General features: G+C 34.0%; 2 protein-coding genes across 8 annotated transcripts in view; one reads left to right on the top strand and one right to left on the bottom strand.

The window, feature by feature from the left end:
- FAM13B (family with sequence similarity 13 member B) overlaps positions 1–8,935 on the top strand; it is a 100,923-nt gene extending 91,988 nt beyond the window's left edge. For all 7 annotated transcript variants that reach the window (XM_014555550.2, XM_032476816.1, XM_032476812.1 and 4 more), the window contains one exon: positions 8,119–8,935. The gene's annotated coding sequence lies outside the window, so the exon portion shown is untranslated. The remainder of the gene's footprint in view (positions 1–8,118) is intronic.
- The window catches only part of PKD2L2 (polycystin 2 like 2, transient receptor potential cation channel), a 30,044-nt gene that overhangs the window by 418 nt on the left and 2,032 nt on the right, over positions 1–27,594 (bottom strand). Inside the window, exons 3-13 of the mRNA XM_032476827.1 lie at positions 26,911–27,044; positions 25,151–25,407; positions 22,607–22,828; positions 19,697–19,925; positions 18,102–18,272; positions 17,636–17,817; positions 12,475–12,595; positions 11,342–11,443; positions 9,583–9,647; positions 8,942–8,996; positions 421–533 (exon numbers count right to left, since the gene is read on the bottom strand). Coding sequence (XP_032332718.1) covers positions 421–533; positions 8,942–8,996; positions 9,583–9,647; positions 11,342–11,443; positions 12,475–12,595; positions 17,636–17,817; positions 18,102–18,272; positions 19,697–19,925; positions 22,607–22,828; positions 25,151–25,407; positions 26,911–27,044 — 1,651 coding nt within the window. The remainder of the gene's footprint in view (positions 1–420; positions 534–8,941; positions 8,997–9,582; positions 9,648–11,341; positions 11,444–12,474; positions 12,596–17,635; positions 17,818–18,101; positions 18,273–19,696; positions 19,926–22,606; positions 22,829–25,150; positions 25,408–26,910; positions 27,045–27,594) is intronic.

Raw genomic sequence — 27,594 nt, 5'->3', positions numbered from 1 at the left:
AATTAGAAGGAAATAGACAGTGAGTCATTAACAGTTTTGTACATAGAGACAGCAGGTTATTAGTACCTATTGTGAAATGCTTTGAGTGGGAAGATAGTATTTTAAACTCCAAAAATATGCCAGTATGGCCAGTTATGGATCTAATATTCTAAAGCTGTGTGGAGCACAGTATCTGCTGTGCATATCAAGTATAAATGTCAATTCTTATTTAGAGATGTAAGGACAAAAGCAATTGGTCTCACTCTGACCTTAATTTAAACAAATGGAGTCTTGTGTTTTCTGTGTAATTTTAAAGTTGGGTAAAAAGTTGAAAAAAGTGGCATCTTAACACAATAAGATTCTGGTTTCAGGAGAATGGTGGGGTGTCCCCAATCTCCATATCATGAATTCCATAGTGCCCTGGTTAGAACAAATGCTTACTCTCGAAATTCTTGTTGAGTGACTGGCTGGTAGTCGTCTTGAATTTCTGTAGAATAATACTTTTTCTCAAGCCTCTCTTTCCATTTTTTCATCTGCTCTGCACTTTGAATCTCCTGTCAAGTTAGAGGAAAAGCATAATAAGCTGCAACCTTTAAATTTTTCTCTGTTTCAGGTCTATGGCACACAAGCATCACAGGGTTGAGAATTTTAAACTATTCTTTACTCTCCAGGGCTGTGATTTTGAGCCCTGCTGGCTTTTTGCTCTGCCTGGTTTTTGGACCTATGCATCAGCAGTCACTTCCGAGGACCTGGTGTTAAAACGGTTTAGCAGAGTTAGGGAATTTTTAAGTTATAAACATCAGCTTATTCTCATTCACTGCCCCTTCCCCTCTGCATCTCCAGCTGAGTTTCTTTTTCTTGTCTTTCTCCATTCTTCACTTGGCGAAAGCCGAGGTGTTCTTTTCTGTACTTCTGTTCTTCAATGAAGCAAGTGTACTTCAAAGTACTTTTGGGGGTATTATTTACCCTCCCAGTTGCTTCTCAGCCAGACTCCTGCACTAACAATAACCCATCTCCTTTTCATAATAATTACTGCATCAATCTATGTACTTAACTCTGTCCACATCCCCCAAAATAAGTTCCTCATACCAGAAAATTCTTGCTGCATCCTTCCCTGATCCTAAAGAGTGCTTCCTGTGCTTTGGCCCCACTGCCCATCCGTTTTTCTTTTAGTGTCCAATTCCCTTTTTCTTAGCTTTAGAAAAAATGCCATGTATGTTGTGGAAAATAGGGACAGCCCTAGGAAAAGAGGAAAAGGAGACAGTGTACCCAGATAAGATTCAAAGAATTTTCAGTAAATAAGTATGGTACTGCCCTGCTTCAGCAGTAACACTAGGTAGTAAAGTGGATCTCTGTGTAAGGGTTCTCATTACCTTCCTCAGAGAGAATGGTGGTGCCTAAGTTCAAATGTTGTTTATGTGGTAAATGATTGCTGTTCTGGGCAGAGAAACTGTGCCATATCAGACGGTGTTTGTCTTTAAACCAACATATTTAAACTAACATATCCAAAGTAGGAAAGGATGGTTTTCAATCTTTCTAGTTTTATTTTGCCCACATGACAGCACCCATGTTTTGGCATATTTACTCATAAGCAGTTAAAGCTGTGGGCCCCACAACCGTTTCTAAATGACCAGGTCTATTATAATATGGATGCCTTAATAATATGGGTTGAGTAGACTATGCCTGGTAAACTTTATTCACCCTTCAAAAAACCCATCTCAACCATCACTTTTTCTTTCTTGACGTTCATAGGATAGTGATACCTTTTTCCTCATAGGTAGAGTAGCAGCTCTTTACTTTTTCTGTCTTCCAATACCTATGTAACCAGTTCTTCGTAATAATTTTTCTTTGTTTGAAATACATAATGTGGTTTACATTTTCCTGACTAGGCTCTGACTGACACATGTAGCTAGTATGTCATTTGGTCAAGTGTGTTTTTGTCTTTAAGGAATGTTTTAAATTTTTCCTTATCTCAGTTTTAAACATTAAACATCTTTAATTCCTGGGCACTTTCTGTTTTGTTGCTATTAAAAATAGATCCTTCTATTAGAATTTTTAATGATTTACTTGATGTTCGCATATATGACATGACTATATAAATTATTTTTTCCTACTATTTTACTTAATCTCTTTCTTTTTGTCATAATTTTTCAGTTCATTGTATACCTTAAAAACTTCAGAGAAAGGCTGCTTTCTAGAAAGTGTGTTTCTAAAAGCATAGACCCTATGGAGCTGATGCCACATGACATTGGTTCTCTGACCTCAAAGGTGCCTCTTCCCGTTGTGACTGTAATGGAGGGACTTCTGCCCTGAGGCACCAGCAGTGGGGTGGCTGGGAGAGGCATCCCAGGGCCAACACTAGAGGATCTAAGATCTGTAATCTCCGGAGACACCTATGGGGCCCTCTGCTGGGCTGCACGTGCTGTGTTTTTGTCTGCATGATTTGGGATCATTGTACTTGTGCCTTCTCTTCCCTTTCACCACTATACAGGATTATCCACGTTTCCACTAACCCCCTCTTTGACGTCCTCTCATTTATCCTGGACCTTCCGGAGCCCTGTAAAGTATATGTAGCCCCCCCCACCACCACCACCTTGTGTCCAGTTGCCTCCACCATGTGAGGCCTACTCCCCACATGCTCTTTCCCAGGCTCTGGCTCTGCTTCCCTCCCCTTGCCCAGTGGTGCAGTCTTGGTAACTGGTGACAGAATTCTTCATTATAGTCTTCAAGAGAATCGTATCTCAAAGAGCGGTAGTTTTTACCTCTTCCTTTTCAATTCTTGTACTTCTGATTTATTTCTCTTACTTAATTGTTTTGGCCAGTCCCTCTAAATACATCCTTGTCTTGTCCTTGACATGTCCAGTGTTTCCCTATTAGGTTAGGTGCTAGCTTTGCGTTGAGATAGCCTTGTTTTTATCATATCAAGGAAGTGTCCATTGATTCCTGTTCTGCTTTGTTTTTCCCCTGAAGATTAGATGTTGAATCCTACCAAATATCCAACATCTATGGAAAATAATTATGTAATTTTCCTTTTTGGATCTATAAATAGAATAAATTATGTTAATTAGTTGATTACATAATTTTGAATCATCTTTCCATTCTTAGGATAAACTCTGAATCATGATGTATTTCTTGGATTCTGCTTGCTAATATTTTATTTAGGATTTTTGCTTCAAGATTTATAAATGATATTTTCTTTTTCTATTTGTTTTTTGGGGGAGTACAATTTTTGCCTGGTTTTAGTATCACTGTATAGTTGCTTTATAAAAATAATTTGGAAGTTTTCTGTTTTCTCTTTGCTCTGAAACGGCTCAAATAGCTTAAAATTATTTATTCATTAAAAATCTGGTAAAATTCTCTTGTGAAACAATCTGGGTTTGATTTATTTTGGAGGTAGCTCTTTGATGACTATTTCTTCTGTAGAATGGATTTGTTTAAGCTTTTTAAAATCTCTTCTGCATTCAGTTTTGATAAATTTTATTTTCTTAGAAAAACTATCCATTGCATTCAGGTTTTCAAATGTTATTTGCATAGAGTTATACACAAAAGTCTCTTAGTGATTTTTTTTAGGTGTACAAGATAATGATTCATTGTATGTATATATTGTGAAATGATCACCACAATAAGTCTAGTTAACATCCATCACTACAGTTATAGATCTTTTTTCTTGTGATGAGAACTTTTTAAGATTTACTCTCAGTGACTTTCACATACAAAATTTGGTATTATTAACTATAGTCACCATGATGTAGATAATATCCCCAGAACTTAATTATTTATAACCAGACGTTTGTCCCTTTTGACCACCATCCCCCATTTCATTCACTCCTGCCTCTGGCAGCCACCAATCTGTTCTCTGTATCTTTTTGTTTGTTTGTTTAGATTTCACGTATAAATGAGATCATAGAGTATTTGTCTTGCTCTGTCTGAATTACTTCACTTAACATAATGCTCTCAAGGTCTATCCCATATTGTTGCAAATGGCAGGATTCCCTTCTCTTTTATGACTTAATAATATTTCATTGTATATATAGACCTCATTTTCTTTATCCATTCATCCATCAGTGGACACTTATGTTATTTCCATGTCTTGGTGTTTCTAAATAATGTTGCAGTGAACATCGGGCACAGATATCTTTTCAAGTTAGTGTTTTTGTTTCCTTCAGATAAATACCCAGGAATGGAATTGCTGGTAATCTTATGGTAATTCTATTTTTAATTTTTTGAGGAACTTCTGTACAGTTTTCCATAGTGGCTGCACCAATTTACATTCCCACCAACAGTGCACAAGAATTTCCTTTTCTCCACATCCTCGCTAAGACTTATTATTTCTTGTCTTTTTGATGATACCCATTTTAGCAGATTTAAAGTGATAGTCCTTTGTGGTTTTGATGATTCCCCTGATGGTTAGTGATGTTGAGAACCTTTTCATGTACCTACTGGCTATTTGTGTGTCTTCTTTCGAAAAATGTCTATTCAGATCCTCTGCCCATTTTTCAGTTGGATTGTTTGTTGTCTGTTGAGTTGTATAAGTTCTTTATATATTTTTCATTTATTTATTAACCCCTTATAAGATACGTGATTTGCAAATATTTTCTCCCATTCCTTAGGTCGCCTTTTCATTTTGTTGATGGTTTCCTGTGCTGTGCAGAATCTTTTCAGTTTGATGTGGTGCAACTTGTTTATTTTTGCTTTTGTTGCCTTTGTTTTTTTGTGTTAAATCCAAAAAATTATCGTCAAGGCTGATGTCAAAGAGGTTACCACCTATTTTTTTTAAAGGAGTCCTGTGGTTTTAGGTCTTACATTCAGGTCCATTTTGAGCTCATTTTTGTGTATGGTTAAGATAATGGTCCAGTTTAATTCTTTTGCATGTGGCTGTCCAGTTTTCCCAGGACCACTTATTTATTAGACTGCCCTTTACCCATTGTCTTCTTGGTTCTTTTGTCATAAACTAATTGACCACATATGCATGGGTATATTTCTGGGCTCTCTATTCTGTTCTATTGCTCTGTGTCTATTTTTATGCCAGTATTATTTTATTACTGTAGCTTTGTAATAAGTTTGAAATCAGGGAGCATGATGCTTCCAGCTTTGTTCTTTCTCAAGATTGCTTTGGCTGTTCTGGGTCTTTATGGTTTCATGCACATTTTAGAATTATTTGTTCTAAGTTTTGAAAAATGCCATTGAAGTTTTGATAGGGATTGCATTGACTCTGTAGATTGCTTTGGGTAGTATGGATATTTTAACTATTAATTCTTCTAATCCTTGAGTGCAGAATATCTTTCCGTTTGTTTCTGTCTTCAATTTCTTTCAATGATTTTTAAAAATTTCTTCTGTTACTTGATTATTTCCCTTATTGTAATTTCTTTTATGTTTTTGCTTTCTCTGTTCGTTGGCTAGTGGTTTCTTTTCACTAGTCTCTTCAAAGGACCAGCCTTTTTATTTACTTATACTACTTTTTCTTTATAACTCATTAATTCTACTTTTATCTTTTTTCTTTCTGTTTATTGTTCTTTTCTAACTTTTTGAGTCATGCTAAAATTAATTTCAGTGTTTTGATTTTTATTGATAAATTTATTAATTTTCCTCTGGGTATTCTTTGACTATTTCATAGATTCTTCTATACTATGTTTTCATTATTTTCTTTTCTAGGAATTCTGCTGTTTCATTTTGTATTTCCTCTTTAAGAATTATATGATGTTAATTTTTTTCTTGTTTAAAGAATCTTTTCATTTTCAATTTATTTTAAAACTTCAGTACGTCGTTTTTATAGAATTTTTTCTGTATTAACTACTTCTTGGAATTTATTGAGGTTTTCTTTGTGGCCCAGTATATTTATTTTCATGAATGGGTTTTTGAAAAACAGGTGTGTCTCCTGAGAGTACAGCATTTAAGACATAACTGTAAGAAGACTTCATTCATGTTTTGTATTTTTTTTAATCCTTTTCCTTTTCTTGATCTGTTGTTATCTATTTTTAGTGTATTCCTGCCTGTTTCTCCTCTTATAAGTCTAGTAGTCTTTACTTTATGGAAATTGATGCTATATCACTTGGTACATAGATAATCCTAACTATTAAAGTTGATCTTAGCCTTAATTAAAAACCCTCATCTCATTTAGAGCTTTTTGTCTAGAATTCTACCTTGACTTATATTGTGTCCCCTTTTGCTTGCCTTTATACCTTTGCTCATGCTTTTAAGTTTTAGGTATATATTTTAGCACAGAATTGAGTGTTGCTTTGTGATTCAGTCTGATTTTTTTTTCTTTTTAAGTAAATTAAGCTTGTTTTTACTGATATGTCAGATATATCTGGTCATAGTTACCTCATATTGTTTTAAGGTATATTTTAAGTCTTTTACCATGTGGTATATTTTCTGTTTTCTTTTTTGTTTTGGTACTTCTTTCCTTTAGGAATGTATATTTTTTGTTTTGGTGATTTGTCTTCGTGCATGTATCTTATTATACATCCTGGGTCTTCTTTCTTGTTTTGGTCCCCTCAACAAGGAACCAACCAAGTTCAACAAAAAAATTAACTTTTAATTTCTTCCTCCTCATCTTCTTCCCTTCTACCCCTCAAGTATATTTAATCATAATATCATATTTTGTTGTATCTGAGAGATGGAGTCTATTGTAAGACCATTATACCATTATTTTATGTACCACTTATGGAAAAAGTGCTGCCAATTAAAATACAGCACACTGTCAACTGTAAGGGACATCTTGATTTCAGAGATGTTAAAATGTGAAAAAAGGTTTTAAAATTGATAAAACAGTATTTTTCTTACTATCTACTACTGTGCTCTTAAGTGTGCTAAAGTGTATTCTTTTTGATTATTAACTCAATGATAATTCTTCAACTTTTTAGCTATTACATATTAAATAATCAGGTGTTGTTGTTGTTGTTTGTTTTTTTTGTACTTTATACCTTCTCTCACCATTCTTCCTTTTCTGAAATTTCCAAAATTATTTCTTGTTTGGCTGAAGATGATTCTCATATAGAATCCTCGGGAATACAACAGTATTCCCGGAGTTCTTACATGTTCAAAGATGTTTGAGTCGTTACATTTGAAGCACAGCTTTGTGTGATATAAAAAGTCCTGGCTTACATTTTCTTTCCTTTCATATATTGTAAATGTTCTTCTCTTGATTTATAGTGTTGAATATTGTTACGCTAATAAGCCTATTTTCTTTTCCTTGTAAGTAAATTCAAATTTTGCTTAGATAAGTCTCAGGTTCATTGTAGGTAGTTTTCCCCAGGTACACAGTATGTCTTTCAGTTTACATTGTCTTATTTCAGAGATGGCTTATTGAATTATAGTTTTATTTTTTAAAAGAATCTCAAACTTAAAGAAAATTTAGAGGAATGATACAAATACTCTTTTCCCCTGAAATATTTGAAGTTGCCAGCACAAATACCTTATGGTCCCTGAATACTTCAGTGTATATTTCCTGCATTCAAGGACATTTTCCTTTATAGTCACAGTGCAATCATTAGACTCAGAAAATTGATATTGATAGATTATTACCATCTGAATCCTCAGTCCCTCATTCAAGTTTACACATTGTCCCAATGATGCCCTTTAGAGTAAAAGGATCCAGTTCATGATTATACATTGTATGTACATATCTTTTAGTCTCATTCAGTCTGGTGTAGTTCCTCAGCTTTACCTCGACTTTTATGACCTTGACACTTTAGAAGAATAAAGGCCAATTATCTTGTAGAATGTACCTGAGTTTCTTTTTGTGTGATGTTTCATGCTACACATTTTTAATGGGATGTTACACAAGGGATCCTGTGTCCTTTTAGCATCCTCTTAGGTGGCATATGATTTCAACTTGTTCTAGTACAAGTTGATTAAGATGGTATCTTCTAGACTTCTCCACCCTGATTTTATTCCTTTTCTTTTTGTAATTAATACAAAAATTAATTTTGTGGAGAGGTATGGAAATGTCCTATTCTTCCTCAGACTTTTATTCATGTATATGTTTAGATCAGTATAGAATCCTATTTTACTCAATGGGTTTAAATTAATATTCATTATAGTGCGTAAGTATCCCCAGACTTGGCCTGTGGGAGCCCCCTTAAGCTGTCTTTTGTCTTTTTTTTTTTTTTTTTTTTTGACTTTTTGTTCTTTTAACAGATCTCCATCATTCTTCAAGCACCTGTACTTTCTAGTTCTGGAATGAACTATTTCCAAGGAGTCCTGGTTCCTTTAGAGGAGAATGGTATTTGAAAACCAAGATCTGGAGACTAGTTGTGTCATTGCTACTAGGATGTCATTGCTTCTAGCCTTCTCAGTGGACAGAAGTAGAAGATACATACATACACACATCTACAATTCTAATCTGACATCACAAGATTCATTTCAACCTTCAACCTTTCCATTTTTGTAACTCCCTTATCTGATAATGAGAAACCTCACTCCAGTATATGTTCTTGCTTGCTTATTCCAATCTCCCAACCCTGTTGTCCTCTTTCTCAGTTTATTGAAGAGTGTGGGACAACGAGAAGTAGAGCAATGTTCTGTTTTTTTCACTTGGGTGGTAGTGGTATGTGGAGGTTTGCTTTATTATTATTTCTTAAATACATATATGTTTAGTCATTTGTCGAATATATGTTATAATTTTGAAATATAAAAAATCATTAAAGTGATTTATCACATTAATGATTACAAGAGAACAATATCATCATCTCAATAGAGTATACTCACTAAACCTTGAGTAATAATCACACAGTGAGAGTATACCTGTAGGTCCAGGGTATCTGGCTGAGAGTACCAGTAAGAGAAAGGAAGCAGCTGGAATGCAAACAATTTGTTCTAATCAAGAAAAGATCTAGATTCTAGCAGAACTTTAGAGGTGGCAACTATACTTGAAAAAAGCAAATCATTCAGTTCTTAACCCGAACTTTTTTGTAAGCATATGTCTAATAAAGCTATCACTTTGAGAAAATTAAAATCTTACTTTTTCGTCGAAGCCTTCTCTTCTAGCTTGTTCAGCCAAATCTTTTCTTTTCATACTGAGAATATAAAATAAAAATTAGAGGCATATGATAGTAAAAAGGGAAATGACAGCATAAAATACAACTAGATCTGTATTAAGGATTTGAATTGCATTTCTGTTCTTTCTGGTAACCCTAATTATTTGGAAAGTGTCGTCATTAATAAGTACTCTGGAGTATCATATCTCTAGCTATAAAGAATGTTATATTATGTCCCACTGCCAGAGGTCTGGGTTTGGGAAGGATTTTGACACCAAAATGACTCAGTTTCAAATGTAAGTGTATTCTTAAATATTTTGTGTAAAAACAATGCATTTAATGTAGACTAAAATCATTTCCTGCCTTTTTAGAGCGACTTTGCTGTTATGTCCAGCTTTCTGTTATAGCTTTTTCTGAGTGGCATGGCATGCCTTGTATTAATTTTAAATTAGCTTAGAGTTTCTTGACACTCAGAAATTAGGAGGTACTACTGGGTGTTTTCACAGTGTGTTTAGATTCAGCACATTGAATGGTGGTTGTTTGGCAATCAAAACTTTATTCTATAGTAAGTCTCTATTAAGAGCTTTAAAATGGTAAGTTAAAAATTTAAGGAAAGTCATCTCACCTTTTCTTGTCTTCAGCCTTTTGAGATTTCTTTAGTTTGAGTTTTTCGATAGCATTTTTGTAACGCTAGACATAATTTAAAATAGTTTAAAAGTTCATAAAAACTATATTCTGTATTAGCAATTTTTAATCAAAGTAAATAGGAAATACTTGACTCCAGGGACTGCTGCTCTCAAGAAATGTGGAGGCAAATGCTATGATTATCCTTTCACCTTGTTGCTACTTATGGTTTCTGCCTGCTTGTGAAAAAGCAGAAAGGATTCTCTAGTGGGCATCACACTTGAACTTGAAAAAAAAGTATCTTTAAAAAATATTAACATTTATTACGTTAAGGATGTTAACACTTTGATGCATATAACCAACATCATAATCAAGAGATAAAAAATGAAAAACCCACAATTAAGCTCATCGGGGAACATATTAATAGTTTTCTTTTTTTTCTTGGACAGAGTTCTTAAGCCCCATTAACCCCACAGCTGTTAGGACCTTTTTTGTGTGAACGGGCTATGGTTATAGCCACAGTTACGCAGAGATGGGCAAGATGGTACACCCATGACTCTGCTACAACTCAAAAGTGAGGTAAGTGTGAGAGGACAGAGAAGACTCTACCCTGTCAGGGAGAATAGAATGTCAGCGAGTGAGCAGAGGGAATATTCCTGGAGGGCCAGGGAACAACATGAGCAGAGGCCCAGAGGAGAGAGTGAGAGCAAGCATGGTAAACAGCACTTTGCTCAGGACATTAGCTGGGAAGTGCAGTGCTGTAAACAGAGGCATAGAAGGTAGAAATTGTACAGTTAAACGGTAGTGAATAAACATAGGTCGGGGCTTTGAAACTTGAGAAGGCTCTTGAATGCCTGAGTAAAGAATTAGGCCTTATTGACAAGCACAAGGAAGATTTGAAGAATTTTTAACAGGGAAGTGATGTGATCAAAACTGGGTTGGCACAGGAAAGAGGCTAGAACACTTAAGTATTGAGGGCCCTGCTGTAGTGGTGGCAGTTAGAATTCAAAGTGTCCTTAAGTTCCACAAATATGAGCAAAAACTACAGAGATGAACTTGACACAGAAGCCTTGGCAACAGACCATATAAGGGACAAAGGAATAAAAAGCTCAAGGTTTTCGAGCCCAAGGTTACTGAGAAAAGTGTTGCCATTAACAGAAAGTGAGGAAGATAAGGCACATGGAGTTCTGATTTCAGATTGTTTATAGAAATACTAGCATCTAAATTGAAAACTTTTGGAGGGAAGAAAGTTTTATAATATCCAGTGGTGCTTTGCCTTTAGTAGATAGCTCAATAACATTTTTTAATGTCATTTTCTATCTGTTTTTTATTGAAGTATAATCAGTTTACAGTGTGTCAATTTCTGGTGCACAGCATAATATTTCAGTCATATATATATATATATATATATATATATTCACTTTCATATTCTTTTTTCACTATACATTACTACAGGGTATTGAATATAGTTCCCTGTGCTATACATAAGAAATTTGTTTTTTATCAATAACTTTTTGACATATTAAACTCTGAAATAATTTTGGCCACATTTTTAAAGCCAGAGAGCATTTTTTCCTAGTAGTGAAATAATATAAATATGAGTAATACTGGACCAAAACAAACAAAAAAACCCCAAATCACCTCCCTACAAAAACCCCAAACCTGCTATCACTTGGAATTTAAGTGTTATTCAAACTACAAGAGTGTAAACCATCTAAGGTTGGTCTTAGAATTCTGATTAGGAGAAGAGTTTGACGTACCTCTTTAATCATTTTGCCAACTTCAAAATCTGGGCTTCTGCCTATTGAATAGTCAGCTTTTACTTCAGAATACGTATCATTAATTATTGCCAAGAACATGTTCTGGGGAGAAATATTAAAATAAATAATTATTAAAATAAAAATTTAGTTTAAATGTTAATGACTTTGACAAGTGCTGGGATTTGTAAAATTATATTTAAATTTTAAAAGTATCTCATATGCTCAATTATAGAGATATGGCTGTGCAGACTATAATGAGAAATGTGTAGTGTGTAAATATGGGCAAGTAGGTTTATGGTAAATGAGAAAAGCAGAATGTAAAATAGTGTATATGAACTGGCTACTTATACATATTATACATTAATTTATTAATATTATATATCAGAAGAAAACAATAATGTAATTATATGTTCATAAGGGTTTTTTTTTTCCCTTTAAAATTCTATAAAGCTGTTTAAATGCACAATTTTTCTAGGGCTCTTACAACTGCTAATGTCCAGATAACACAAACAGAATTGTGGAGAGGGTATTCTTACCCCCAGCCCACCTCTCCACCTTCTGCTGTGGCCCAGCTCTGTCACTGTGAGGACTCTTGCCCACCACCAGGGGATAACTGCTGTGCATGACAAAAAAATGTTCATGGAGGACAGTAGCAGAGCATTGAGTAGGAAGGCAAGGTTCCTTGATTAGGAAGGCCAAATAGACTTGTCCTGATGTGAGAGACCCATCCGGGGGAACTCCGAAAAATTGCAAAGGTGTGAGCTTTCAGCTGTAAGGGCCAAAAGCCATTGCAAAATGGGCAGAATATTAATGGCGTAATTCATACCCACTGGTATGAAATGTCCCAGAGTGGAGAGACCTGGGACATTCAAATTATATGTGTAAAAGATTTAGCACATTCTTGGCACACAGTAAACACCCAGATAGTAACAAATGTGATCACGTTCTCTATAGGATAACTTGGAAACATTTAGACCCTGGGCTAGAGAACCTGAATTACTAGAAATCCATACCAATCTTAATAATTGTAAAGTGTTCTCATAGCTAAGCAGTATAACTTTTCTGAATTAGTAATTATATTTTTCTGAAAAATATGAACAAAAAGGGGAATATATATATATAGTCATTCTTACCAGCAGGACAAAGAACACGAAAAAGATGAAAGTGATGAAGTAAATGGGTCCCAAGATAAAATTGGCTTGCTGAATACCAGCAAAATTAAAATCTCCAAGAACAATTCGAAATTGTGCATATCTTTTATGGGAATGAAGAAAAACATTAGAAAACATTATAAACCTTCTTACGTACATGACAACTGATGTAGGTTACCACTTTGTCTAGGAAAGTATCTAGCTGCATATGGCATGTTACCTGGGTTTAGTTTTGTTAGCACAAAGTTCTATAAAACTGGATGTAGAAAATTCCCCTAAAGGTAAGACTTGAGGTACTTAAGTAGCTGAACAGATAGCTAGAGAAATGATGGGCTTCAGTTTATTTAACCAATGTGAACCCAGACTTGAACCTTAAGATACCTGCTTACCAGCTGTTCTTGACAGTAGCCTTCTTAGCCATCCCTGTGCCCTTCTAAAACTTAGAATACTTTGATCTTGTCCAGTGAGTGATTTTAAACTTGTATTTAGAGTCAAGAGTTATACAATTTCAATTATATGCTTAATTTTTGCACCTTATCTACTGAAATAAGGAAGCCAACAATCTTGTCACTTGGCTATGTCTCAGACAAGTGCTGGTAATGATCCTCAAATAGGATTCTGAGGTTTATTTTATTTTCAGTAAGTGTAAAAGCTTGGCTTTGATATGAAATTGTATCTAAAATATTATAAATCTTCATTTTATTAATTTTAAAGATGGAAAATTTAAAAATAAAGGGTTTGAACAAGCATAGTAGTAGAAGAGGTAGAATTAGGATTTCTTAGCATAAAGTCTTTTATTTTCTCATCATTAATTTGCAGTGGCATTGCCAGTCACACCAGGGATTTTTCTTTAAAGGGGAAACCTGGGAAGGAATTTGTTTTAATAGTATGTAGACACTTTACGTGATTGGTTAGTCAGTCAAAGGGGAGAATGTCTCTTGTTCCTTGTTGCTTTTGCCAATCACACAAAGGGAGCATAGGACTATGTACAGTAAAGGAAGAATGTATTCTAAGAAATCTATTTGGAGTCTTAGGACTCAGAGTTACCTGGAATTTCATCTCCAGTGCCTGAGACCTGACTAAATCATACTTAAAATATTTATCCAGCCTTTAATACTGGTTTGTAATGCTCTTCTACATGAAATAGAAAGAGAAATGCTGAATTGGAAGGAGACTATAAAGTTTCTCAACAAATCAAATTTCATTTTCCTCTCTGGCACATAAGAATAAGAAGTTCTGTTTTAGTGTTTTTAACTTAATCTTTTATCCTTGAGTTGTGTTTATGTAAGAAAAGATAAATTAAAGGTAACATTTCTCCTCTCCAGAAATTATCTTATTAACTAAAGCTTCCATTCAGTCCTTTTCTATGAGGAAAGTGTCCACGTATCTCTGCTCTGTAAATAATGTGAATAACAAAAACCAAAGCAATTTACTGAATGGTTATAATCACATGGGAACTGGAAACAGCAAATACAATGTAATTGTCACTTTTATCCTCTTAATTGGTGATTGGTTTATTATTATTATTTTTTTCTTTTCTCCAAGCTAAAAGGAGTACCATGACTTTTCAGCATACAGGGTTATACTGAATGAAAACACTGTTTTGTAAATTCTTGATACCCCTGCTTTCTAGAGTTCTCTCTTGTTGAATTAAAATAGCTTACAGACTGTTTCATAATGTACCATTTATGGTTAATACGACTTCACAGTCTCTCACTTGAAGGCGTGACTGAGTGGTATTTCTAAGCATTCTCCAAATATTGCCTCTATTCCACTCTGTCTTCTTCTGTAATTCAGGTTAAACATATATTAGGCCTTCTCTTCCTACCTTTTATGTCCTTCTTCCAACATTTTGTCTGACTATGCTGTTTTTAATTTTTTTTCCTGACCCTTTTCACTTTACTCATTCTGTGTCTTAAACCTGTCAAATGTGTTTTTAATCTCAGTTGCTATAATTTTCATCTCTAGACTTAATTTGATACTTCTTCAAATATGTCACTTTTTATACAATGCCCTTGGCCCAGTGCCCTTCCCTCCCCCTTCATTTCTCTTTTTCCCCTTTTGGGAGCCAGACATTAAAGACAAGGATATTCAAAAAATAACTGCATATATAGAGGAAATTAGAAAGTCACCATGCATGCCCCAAAAAAGGCACAGATTCAGAAAACCTGATTAGAACTTAAGTTTACATCTGAGGCTGATCCTCAGCATGGAGACAGTCAGTAACAATAAAAAACAAAAACCACCAAACCCTGCGGAAGGGAAAGAATCTGATTTCCAAAATTTTCACATTGTTACACTTAAACGTCCAGTTTTCAACAACAACAAAAAATGACAAAACATACAAAGAAACAAGGAAGTATGACCTTTTCAAAAGAAAAGATACACCAACAGAAACCACCCCTAAGAAAGACCAGAAGGCAGACCTACTAGACAAAGACTTCAAAGCAACAATCTTAAAGATGCTCAGAGCTAAAAGAAGACATGGAGAAAGTCAAACTATGAACAAAAAAATGGAAATATCAGTAAAAAGATAGAAAACTTAAACAAACAAACCAAAATTCTAGTACAATAATTGAAACGAAAATTTGCTAGAGAGATTCAAAGGCAGATTTGAACAGGCAGAAGAAAAAAGTAGTGAACTTGAAGATAGGAAAATTGAAATTGAGTCTGAGAAACAGAAAGAAAAAAGATAAAAGTGAACAGAGCCTAAGAGACACCATCAAAGGGGCTATCATATGCATAGGCACATGAAAAGATGCACAATATTGCTAATAATTAGGGAAATGCAAATCAAAACCATAATGTAATGCCACCTCACACCCATTAGGATAGCTACTAAAACAAAACAAAACAAAACAAAACAAAACAAAACAAAACAAAAAACCCAGAAAACAAGTTTTGACAAGGATGTGGAGAAACTGAAACCCTTAGGCACTGTTAGTGGGAATGTAAAATGGGATAGCCACTCCTGAAAACAGTATGGCAGTTCCTCAGAAAATTCAAAATAGAATTACCATATGATCCAGCAATTCCACATCTGGATATACACCCCAAAGAGTTAAAAAGTAGGGTCTCAAAGAGATAGTTATACACCCATGTTCTTATAGCATTCATAATAGCTAGAACATGAAAGAAACCAAAGTGTCGTGGACAGATTAATGGACAAACAAAATGTGATACACACATGCAATGGAATATTACTCAGCCTCAAGAAGGAAGGAAATTCTGACACATTCTACAACGTTACTGAATCTTGAAGACATTAGGCTAAGTGGAATAAATCACTCACAAAAGGACAAATACTAGGTACCTAGAATAATCAAAATAGTATAGACAAAAAGTAGAATGCTGTTTGCCAGGGGCTAGGTTAAGGAGGAAAATGGAAAGTTCTTGTTTAATGGGTATAGAGTTTTAGTTTCACAAGATAAAAAGATTGCTGGAGATGAATGATAGTGATGATTAAACAATATGAATGTACTTCACTGTACAGTTAGAAATGGTTAAGATGGTAAATTTTATGTATATTTAACACAATAAAGCAATATATATATATCAGCGTAAAAAATAAAGGCTTCAGGGTAAAAGTAGCTTTGGATGCTGAGTTTACTTTTCTGGGTTCTTGCTTTCTGATTTTGACCCAGCTATTACTCACTTTTTTGTTAGTTCTTTAATGTTATCTATATTTCATCCAGCTTTTAAAATTGTCCTGAAGAGGTTGATTTCAATAACCTAGCACATCATTACTAAAACCTGTTTAATTTGTGCCTAATACTTTCTTCCCTCCCACTATCCATGTAAGACAAATTTCCAAGTTTCTGTAAATTACAACATTTATATTTAATGTCCAGTACTACTTAGTTTTATTATTAAGTAACACTTGAATTAAGATCCTAGGAAAGGACCAAGAAGTTGTTAGAACTGCAAACATTATTCACTCAGGATAAACTAATTAGACTTCTTAAACCATAGATGATTTGAAGTTGGAAAGGACCATGGGGAGTGATTTACTCCAGCCCCTTCATTTACAGATAAAGAAATTAAGGTCTAGAAAAGTTAAATAGCTAATGCAGAATTGGAAAATAAAATTATATCCTCTGGGTTCTAGTCTGTTCTTTGTACTACTGATTTAGTAAAGGGTTATTTCAGAAAAAGTGTTAGTAAATTTCATACAGTTGGTACTTCAGTTATTTACATGTGGATGATGAAAAGAGGGTGACCTAAAGAATTTCTTTAGAGCAGAATTTTCCCCAAATGAAATAAAAGAGATATGGACAAGTAAGTTTAGGGAATTCTTAAAGTTACTGCAGGTTTTCTCAGAGCCATATGTTACCATGCACTGCAAAATTCCAAAAGAGTGATGCAAAATTTCCCAAACTTACTTAAGTATAAAGCCATTTTTCCCCAAACAATCTTGGTCTAGATTCCACAGAACACATTTTGAGAACTGGTATTTTACACTATCATAATCTTTTATACAGACAGAACTACTCAAAAAGAAAGAAAATTATTAAAATTATTCACTTTTAAAAGCCTGAAGGGGGAGGGTAATGGCTCAGTGGATGAGGTCCTGCATTCAATCCCCAGTACTTCCATTAAAAATAAATAAATGAATTAAACCTAATTACCTCCCCTCCAAAAAATTTTTTAAAATTAAAAAAAACCCTGAATGCTTTTCTAGGGATTCTACCTACTCCATTCTATAAGTTTATCTGCTGATTGCTTTATGTATATAAAGCTATTTTAAAAACTCAGCTTTGTCAGATCAGCAGAAGACATCAGGTCAATATCAATAAAAGGATTCTAAAGATAGAGCCCTCTAAAGAAAACACTTAAGATTCTTTTGCCACAGAGACATGGAATCAATTTCTTTTACCTTAGGTAAAAATTTCACTTCTAGTGGAAAGTGAAAAATTATTTTTCTAACTTGACCTAGTAACACTTGAAAAATGGATAGCAGAATCCATTTGGATCTTTCAATGCCTAACTGTACTTTGAGTGTGACAGATATTTAACCGTCAGTGAAAATACCAAACCATGTTTAAATTTATTAAAGTTTATGTCACTACTTATCATAGGCCTTTCCATAATTTTTTTGTTATAAACTGGAAAACATATAATTACCTTTGTACTAAGAGCTTACATGGAATTTTGAAAAGTAGAGAAGTCGTCAACCTGTGATCCAAAAAGAAGAAATCCTAACTGGGCATAAGCAAAGAATATTATAAAAAACATGATGGCAAATCCTACTATGTCTTTGATACAGCGGGACAAGGTTGTTGACAGCTGAGACATTGTCTTATTAAAGCTTATGAATTTGAATATCTGAAAAAGAACAAAGTTAGTTGAAATAGAATATTACAGATTATAATTAGAGTAAGTTAATTAATTTCAGAAGAAATCTGCTTCAAATTAAAAGAGGTGCTTAATGATTGATAGGGGTGTTTAAGGCTTTGCCAGCAATCATTACAAAGTCAAACTAATTTTAAAATTACTGTATGGTTAAGAATATCCTTTTGTTTTTTCATGACTTTGTAGTTAAGTTCCCATTTTATTATCTAATACAATAAAAGATATCTAGTCTATTACATCTGATAAAATATAAATACCTTTATCCATGCAAAGAAGATGGTTATAGCAATTACATTATTGTAATAAATATACCAGTATGCAAGAAAATAGAAGTCTGAATATTTTTCAGTATTTTTTAACAGTTGTCCAAGTAAGAGAAAAATTTGTATATTACAGTATAAGTTGAAGAAAACGGCCACAAAACACAACTAAATGGGAAAATAAGAAGGATTAAATTAGAGACTTATTTCAATATCTAAATCTCCTGCAGCCTATGAAGAAACACATGAAAAAGTTCATCAAATGTTCAACAAAAAGGGAAGGAGAGATAAGAGATAGGCTTTTACATAAATGGAAGTAAGCCCAAATAATAGAAGTTTAAGGTAGTATGTTCATCATAAAAGTAGCAAAATACTGATTTTGTGGCCATCCTAATCTATCTGCCTGTTGGCTTCTTTTAGTCATAAAACAAGTACATCAAATGGTTATGTAATTCTGACTAGGCTGTAAGAGTTTCTGCTCCATGTAACTAACTACATGATAATTAAGAGTTTAATAGTTTTCACCATGTAACACTATAAGAAAAATTTTTTTACAGTTTCCCCCAAATAAACCCTTTTAGAGCTCTTTAACAGCTCTTCTATGATTTTAGAACCAGATTATCTTAGGTATCAGAGCTTATACCTGTCATGAAAATTTTCTTTTGATTTCCCTTCCCTAATAGAATACTCAGTTAAACATGTAATGCTATGCCCAATGTTAAGCATTACTGGGGATACCAGAGGTAGATGACACACTTTCTGACTCTGAGAAACTTTCAATTTGGTTTTGAGAAGCAAATATGTATGTGTATATATATATATATAGGATTTGCTATAACTGAGAGCCAGTAAGACTGAAAGATCACATTGTACAAACCAGAATGTTTATTGGTTTTTCCTAAAATCAAGCTCTTAGGATTTTTTCCCGCCCTGCCCACACCTCTATGTTTATTTCAGTATTTTCCAGTGATCAGAACTGGCAGTCTTTGGAGTTTCTTTTAGGGACTGTTTCCCCAATTCTGGTGGCATCCTTTGTGCCCACAAGCTACCCTCTGGCTGCTCAAACCTTTTCTGCCTTCAGTATTCTGCCTAGGCTTGTCTTTTGCCTGTTCTTTCAAAATTCAGTGTAAAGAGGAAAGCAGATTTAGGCAACTTAGAAGAGTACATTTTACAGGAACTTGCCCAAGAAGATCTGTGATTTTCAACATGAGGCCCTTGAAGAATACATTTTTTTTGAGTGGGGATAGGGAGACCTACTGTGCCTATTAAATCATAATACCTGTGGAATCACTTACTCCTCTAGGTTTATGCTAGTTCTCCCAAGGACTAAATCAGAAGAAAAAAAAAATACTGACTTCTCCCTTTTATAGGCATACCATTGGTATGTACTATGTCAGTTCATTTTATGATTTTTTTAAAGTACTGTCAGTTACAATGTTTCAATTTCTGGTATATAGCACAACATTTTATGATTGATACTTGAAGCTTTTAAAACAAGTCCCAGATGAATAGAAAGTTCTGCTTTTTACACCTCCCAAATTGGTGCGTTCAGATGCAGTTCCCTTCAACCATATATGTGACTATATACTCACCACCAAAAGTAGTAATTCTAGCCAGTTCCAAATACTTCTGAAATAGGCAGATTTAAATTCTTTTATTTTTTGGAGTTCTTGTGTTGTGAAGACAAAAAGAAAAATACAAAATGCGATTTCACAGGCAGCAATAAAATAATCATAGTAGCTAACATATCTGAGGAGCTTCACAGAGTAAAACTGCCATGAAGTAAGTATTCCTCCAGTTGCGGGGAATTCTGCCACCAGTCTGTAAAAGGTTGTGAAAGTAACTGCATTTCAAGTATTTATATTTCAGTACCTAACTCCATTTAAATTTCTGATCAGTGATGATCTGTATTTTAATCACTTATTTTGTATAAAATATGTTTTCTCAGGGTCATGGTCTCAATTTAAAAAGTTTCTAGTGGATTTACTTATATTTTAATGCTCCACTTTTTTTTTTTTTTTTTGGTACTCTGAATAGTGGTCAAACACCAAGGTAAATGAGAAGATGTGACTTTAGCTAGAAATTCATTCTATTCTGTGTTTAGATTGCTCATTTATAACTGAGATACTAAGTTATCTCCGTAGGAGAATGAGATGATGTTCAAGAACATGCTATACTGTTAGCTACTGTTATTAGTCAGGACTCCACCCCCACAAATACAGAATCCTTAAATATTTCAGAGGAGGGAAATATACTCTACCCCTTTAGCTTTTAAGATACTTCTTGCTTCTAAATGTCAAGATTACATATTTTACTAAAGCGAATGTTTTCTGATTACTGTAGGCACGGGATGTTGGACACAAAGATCTATATGCAAATAGAAGTATAAAAATTAATTCTAACACTACATACAAAAAGATTTTGAGGTAGTTCACTGTATTTCTGTTATTCTCTACAAATTGGCAGAAATTTAAGTAACCAGCACCTCTATCACAATATCATGATGTAATTATTCCTACCTAAAGATACTAGCAAATCTTATTGGTCCTGGAATAAGGTGCTGCCAAAAAAGACAAAAACAAGAATGAAACCATTGGTTAATAAGTAGAAAGCAGAACTACTCTTTTCCACCTTGCATATTGGATAAGTGAGTGAAGTGAAAGAAATTCAGTATTTTGATCTGAAGTGTAGAATAATATGAAAGGAAAAAAGATGAGCATTCAGTTCAGTTTCCCAGATATGTGATGTGTACAAAAGGAAAGTAAGTGGATAAGGTCTTAGCGTAAGCAATAGGCTCCCATACAACTACTGATTAGATATACTACCAGTTAAAAGTTTCAAAATCTGCTGAAGTTTCTAAAAAATAACATTTTAAAAGGTAACATAGAATAAGCATAAAACCTAGAGACAGGAAATAAGGATTTAATCTAGTATCACAAGGAGTTCTTCATATGACTTTAAGCCTATTACCCCAATGTTTTACTCTTATTTAAGACATAGAAATGATTTGTATTCTTCACTTTATCCCTATCAGGACTATTGGAAAGGGTGGATAATGTTGGTAAGAAGCTGATTCCCTGAAAAAAGAAAATACTATAAAATAAAATGTATAATAATGTCAATTGGATGCTTAAGGTAGTTCATTTTTTCCCCCATTTTTATAAACTTTAAAGGCCGTCGGTTATGTTTCACCATCACTGTTGCACAAGGGTAAAATTCTCTAATCAGAGTTAACACCAATTCCATATTCCACTGAGAGTAAAAATATAAGACTCATGAGAGAAAAGTGGCTCACTGAGACTTAGTGGATACCACTGTTTACCTGCTTCGAGGTCATTATTCCATTCCTCCTTTCTAACAGAATTCTAATTGTATCAGGCATCCACTCATTCCCAGATCACTTAGAGGAAGCCAATTCAATACCCAGGCAGATTCAATCATATTAATCCTATTTCCTTTGCCAGTGGATTCTAGAACCCAGGCCTAAGCCAAATAGCATGGTCCAGGTTAGGCAGATGACCTAAGGTAATCAGACTACTGGAAAGAATTTTTTCTCTTTGGTTGGTTCTCCTTCCTTCTCATGAGAGGATGTCTCTTATCCTTCTCTTAGGTCCAACAGGTTAGCTCAGGCATGTCCTTCTCATGCAATAGCAGAGGTGAAAGAGAACAAGTTTGTTTTTTTTTAATTTATTTTTTAGGGGGGAGGTAATTAAGTTTGTATATTTAGTTTTAGAGGGGGTACTGGGGATTGAACCCAGGACCTTGTATATGCTAAGCATGGGCTCTAGTACTTATACCCTCCCCACTAAGAGAGCAAGTTTTAATATACAAACCCATTTCAAACTTCTGCTCGTATCATAACTGCTGACATTCCACTGACCAAAGAAAGTCACATGGTTGAGCTCAGTACCAAGGTCTGGGGCAGTGCACCCTGCCCTGGGTGACAGGGCACTGCAAGTTTACATGGCAAAGATGTGAAGAATTGGGGCCATTTTTGCAAATCTCTGCAGGCTCTCATTTCTAGGATGCTGACTGCTGTTACGTATTGTTTGAAGTTTAAACTAGTCTACTCTTCAGACAAAAATTAATAACTTAATAAAGAAGCTCATTCTGAAAGGAAATCAACAGGTTTGAATGATCTAATTTAAAGGAAGAAATCATTATATAAAAAAAATAAAATAAAGGAAGAACTCATTAGGACTAAATGTTAGATCTGTCCAACTGCAGAATGATGAGAAATAAAACTATATATTCTTAAGTAATATAAAACTAACATACTATATGTAATTCTCCATGTTTTGGAATATATCCTGAAATAGTGAAACAATGAATGTGATGTTCCTTTTCCTTTTTTTTCATTATTGGCAGAACTACATTATGTTTATTTTGGAGCTTATGATTTTAATCGCAGTACCAATATGCACAAACTGGAAACCCTAGTGAGGGCTCTCGGTGCCTTTTAAATTCTGTATACTAATAAGAGGTGGTTTTGATTCACTCACCTGATGATGCAAAACAGATTTACATTAGCATTGTATAATGAAAAATCAATAAAAATAACTCTAGTTCCTCTCGTTATCCAGCTGTTCATTCGAAGGTTAATGAACTTGTTTAGAGTTTCAGATTTTGATTTTGATAAAGTGAAAATATATCCCCCATTTCGGTAAACACCAACAAATCCCCAGTGCCAAGGGGAGTTTTTACTAGGAGCAGAGTACTTCCATCTGTAGATATAAAAAGAATAATGGAGAGATGAGAAAGCCTGACTGAGATGTATTCTAAGAATTTAAACTAAACTTTGGTTCAAAAGTAGTAGTTACAAAAAAAAAGTAGTACTAAGTTAATAAGTATTATAGTAATTATGAAGCAAGATAGTAAGTTAAGGATTTAAATTAAAAAGATTAAAAGTTAAAAGGATTAAAATTTAGTATGTTTTCATTTTTTAGTGCTTACTGGGGGCACACATTGGACTACATGCTAAGAGAAAAAATGTTTTTAAATCCATCTGTTGCCTCAGGGAACTTGAACTCTAGAAAGTGATGACTGATTTTTTTTTTTTCTTTAGTATGTTATCTGTTGTCTTATGAACTCTTTAGACTTTGAGTAGGATGAGACTACCAAGGGTTTTAATTCAGAAACATGTCTCAGCATGGGAAAAAAAGATGATTCATAGTCTGTCTTCTAAAGGTCATATACCAATTATAAATGCCCAATAAATACTTTGTTACAGTGTCTATCTTGTTATATAGGTATCTTATTTTAATGAAAGTATATGAAGTAAAATCTATGTAACTAAATTTTGTTTCCATTCTATTTTAACTTAGCTATGGGATATCAAAAAATAAAGCCTTGTTTCTTCATTTCAGTCTCTATTCAGGCTCCCCAAAACAGAGCTGAACAATTATCCAAAGATGGTCTGCTTAAACTCATATTTCTATTAACAATACTATGTTTTCAGCAGGGAAGAAAAAAGTGACAACACTAAGAAAAAATACTCATATTTAATGAAAATTCCATAGTTGTGTTTCTGAATGTTTTCCACATGATTGTTAAACTGAAACAAGAACATCTGTTACATCAACCCTCTCCTACTTCCAACTTTTAATATTGTTTTTAATTAATGAACGTTGTATGTTAGAAATACAAACAAGCACAAATTGATTCTTATTCTGGTTGTTAGGAAATGACATGTATTATAATTCCAAATCCATAATGTTAATTTTGGTATTTAAATTATTTCTAATGTTTATGAAAATTTGGAATATTAAAATACCCAAGAGAGTAGACTTGAGATCAAATTAAAAAAAAAAACATGTAATTAAATAGTTGACTTATCTTGTAATTGTTCATTGAAAGGGAAATAGTGTATAGTACTGTAACAGTTAAAAGAATGTGTCACCATACTTATGAATTTATTAGATTTGTAAGAATTATACAAGCACTTTGTTTCCCTCAAAAATACCCAAAACTTATACAAAGAAAAAATAAATCAACAAAACCCACAAGGCAATGATTAATCCTATGGGGACAGGGGAAGTTGTTCAAGAAAGGAAATGTAATCATTATTTATATTTATATATAAACATTGACTAATGATTAACAAAAATTATAGTATAACTATAGGCTAAGAGGAACAGGAAGTGTGTATGTGGAGGGAGTGGTGTAAGAGGGACACTACAGATAACTTCCATGACAGAGACGATAGTTATGTAAAACTATAAAATCAAGTAATGGCAGTATAAGCATGTTATTTAGAAATAGGAAGTATATATAAGAAGAAACAACTAAAAGAGCTAAAAGTGGTTGCTTCTGGAGTGGGAATTATGGTTTGGAAAGGGTGCACCTTTGTAAATATTTTCATCACTTTGATAAATATCAAATTTAAGAAAAGATATTCTTTGCCTTTATGATTTTTGTAGGACCTTAAAAGCAACGATACCAGCAGCTTCTGTGTTAAGGGGTGGTAGTGTCAGTGGCTTTGGGTTTCTACATTTTCAATATAAAGTGTAGACACGGGTCTACATTAACATTAGCCTCAGCCACTTTGGAGAACAATGGCCATAACATCTTTGGCAGGCATCATCAGATGCAGTGTCTGCAGAACACAACCGCCCCTTTTCAATACTGGCAACAATAGAAGATATCACTGAAATAAGCCAGAGTGAGAAAGTGGCAGAGTAAACTGAAGACACTCCCTAGGGATTCCAAGCAGCATTTGGGATGTGTCTGAGGGCATCTTGCCAGAGCCAGAAAAGCTGACTGAGAGATACATGCTTTGCCCTGTGTCCAATATGACTTGGTACTTCATCTCACAGTCGGGAAAAAAAACACAACACTTTACATTCTTTGGTAAACAAAAAAAGAACAGATTTACTCTTTTCTAAACACTGCATCTCTGGTCTTCCTTTGACCCTGTTATGGAAACAGTCTCCTTACCTGCCAGACCTCTGTTGGTATTATTTGGAAAATAAATATATTTTCACAATTCTTTGGAGATACAATGGTAAGCTGCTAGAAAAATTTAGGTGTAATTTTATACTACTTACTCAGTATCAACTTTAAGGCCAAAATCAGTCAGATCTTCATTTTCAGAAGTGTATTTGTTGTAACATTCATTCATCAAGGACTGAACGGATGAATAGACCTTGCATGTGTTGTTACGGACTTTCAGCTGACGGACTCTGGGGACTCCTAAAAGTATGTTCTCATAGTAGATACGACTGGTGTTCTTTAAATCATACAAATTCTCATTATTGTACCAGGAGTCCCAGTACAGGCCTTCCAAAAAGGGTCCTTCCATAAACTTCATATAGAAAGATAAATGTTATGGGAAAAATATTTTCATGTCAGCTGTACAACAGAATCTACATTCATAATGTTATTCATAAGAGTATAAAAATCAGTGATTTTGAGGATGAGTATGAAAATAAATTATTAACCAAGCAACCATTAATAGTGGTAATGATGATGATGGTAATGAAGATTGGTAACATTCCTAAGTGTTTACTATGTACTGCTCTAAGCAAGTACATAGTATTACAAGTATTAACTCATTTAGTCCTATAACCCTTCTTTTCCAAGGGGTATATTGAAAGTTACTCTACAATACATGAGTATCAGGACTGGTCATAGCCACAATTCCTAACTTTACCTCAAAGTGTCTGTCTCCTGCCTCCCCCTCGCCCCCAGCTCTGGCACTGTTGACTGCTTCCCCTGGCTCTGCCTTTATCTGCTGCTTCTAAGAAATCCCAAGCCTAGGGTTCACTTTTTTTTCTTTCCTGCCTTTGTCTTCTTTGTCATTGGACATATACTTACTTCAAGACGGCACGAAATAGGTGAGCTCCACATCTTGTCTCACGGGAAATTTCCTATCATTCTTTCATATTTCACCTGGCCTAAACCAATAATAACCTCTAATCATTTGCCTCATCTCACACTTCTTTCACTCTCAGGAAATGACATTATCCCCTTAATAAGTTTCAAATTCCCAGCATGGCATTCATTATTAGACCTCTGTCCAATTCATGGTTTGGCCTTTTCCACCTCATCGTCTATATGCCTTTAATGCCATATATAGCTCCATATGATGAGTTACTTATATTACACACTGTTTATTCTTCCTAGAGTGACCTGTTACTCATCCTTTATAACTTCAACTGAATTGTGATCGCCTCTGGAAAACCTTCCTTACCTCTTCCTTGTATGTCCCTATGTTTGTGACTGAGATCCCTGAAACGTCAGTTACCTGAACTGTGCTCTCCTTATAATGTGAAAATCTTGCTAAATTAAGTGTAAAAGAAAAAATAAGTCTGTTCCAATGCTAAAGGAATGATTCTCTTATGCAATTAAAAACACTATAAAATTATATTTTGTATATGTACTCTTTATTATATACTGTACATTACTGTAACACACACACACACACACAGAGTACAGGGCCATATATCAAAACCACATATTTCAGTTTATGAGCAATTCAAGGAATTTTTAAGAGTAATTTTCACTATACACAATTTTAGACAGACTTTGGATCCTAACCCCCACATAAGAAGTCTCTTATTTCTCAAATCCAACGATGTTAAAAAAAAAAGGTAAGTATCACTTTTTTAAGGTTATAAGAACTTTACCACACTGAGAACACCGGTTCTCAATAAACACTGGTTGGTTGATTCTAACAGTTTAAAAAAATGACATTTATTTTTACTCATTCCTTCAATAAATATGTAACATATGCCCACACTATATGCCAAGGGCTTGTTTATACAATACCTAAAACTACTTCAACCATAGTCACATGACACCTTACCTTCCAAAAGTCAGTTATGCTGCGAATAGACTTAAAGTTGGTTCTTTCTTCACCAGGCACAGAAGTGTCCAAAAATAGAGATGACATAACTTTGTTTAAGTAATACATATGTGGGTTTACCATCCCAAAAGTCACTAAAGAAAAGAATTTTTTGTTTAAAAATTTATGTTTAAAACCTCAGTTTATCAGGATTAAAAATGTACTTCTAATTTGTTCCCCATTTTGTTCTGAAAATTCAACTTTATTTTTCTAATTATTAAAGTAATAATAAAAAACTAAAATAGAAATACACAAAACAGGAAGAAGTTTCCTGTAATCCCACTGTTAAGAGTTAGGTTTGGCATATATTCTTCAGAGTTTTCTAAATGCATACACATTTATAAAGAAAATAACTTTATTTTTACAAAAATGAGGTCGCTTTATACATATGACTCTGCAAACTGGCTTTTCTCCAATATTGAGAGTAGGTAATTTAATGAGTAGTTAAGGTTATGAACTTTAAATTCAAACAAACAATGGTTTGAGTCCCATCATAGGGATATCTCTACCTCACAGTTTTGTTATGAGGAGTGAGTGAGATAATTCATGTGGAACATTTAAAACTTACGTTTTGGCACATGATAAAATTAAAAAGAATATTAATATTCTTTCTTACTCTGGGTGTGGGTGGGTGGGTGGGTTTTA

The sequence above is a fragment of the Camelus ferus genome, chromosome 3 (genome assembly GCF_009834535.1).
Source record: "Camelus ferus isolate YT-003-E chromosome 3, BCGSAC_Cfer_1.0, whole genome shotgun sequence".
Classification (NCBI taxonomy): Eukaryota; Metazoa; Chordata; class Mammalia; order Artiodactyla; family Camelidae; genus Camelus; species Camelus ferus.
The sequence above is the reverse complement of the archived record's forward strand: the minus strand, read 5'-3'. Positions and strand labels throughout refer to the sequence as shown.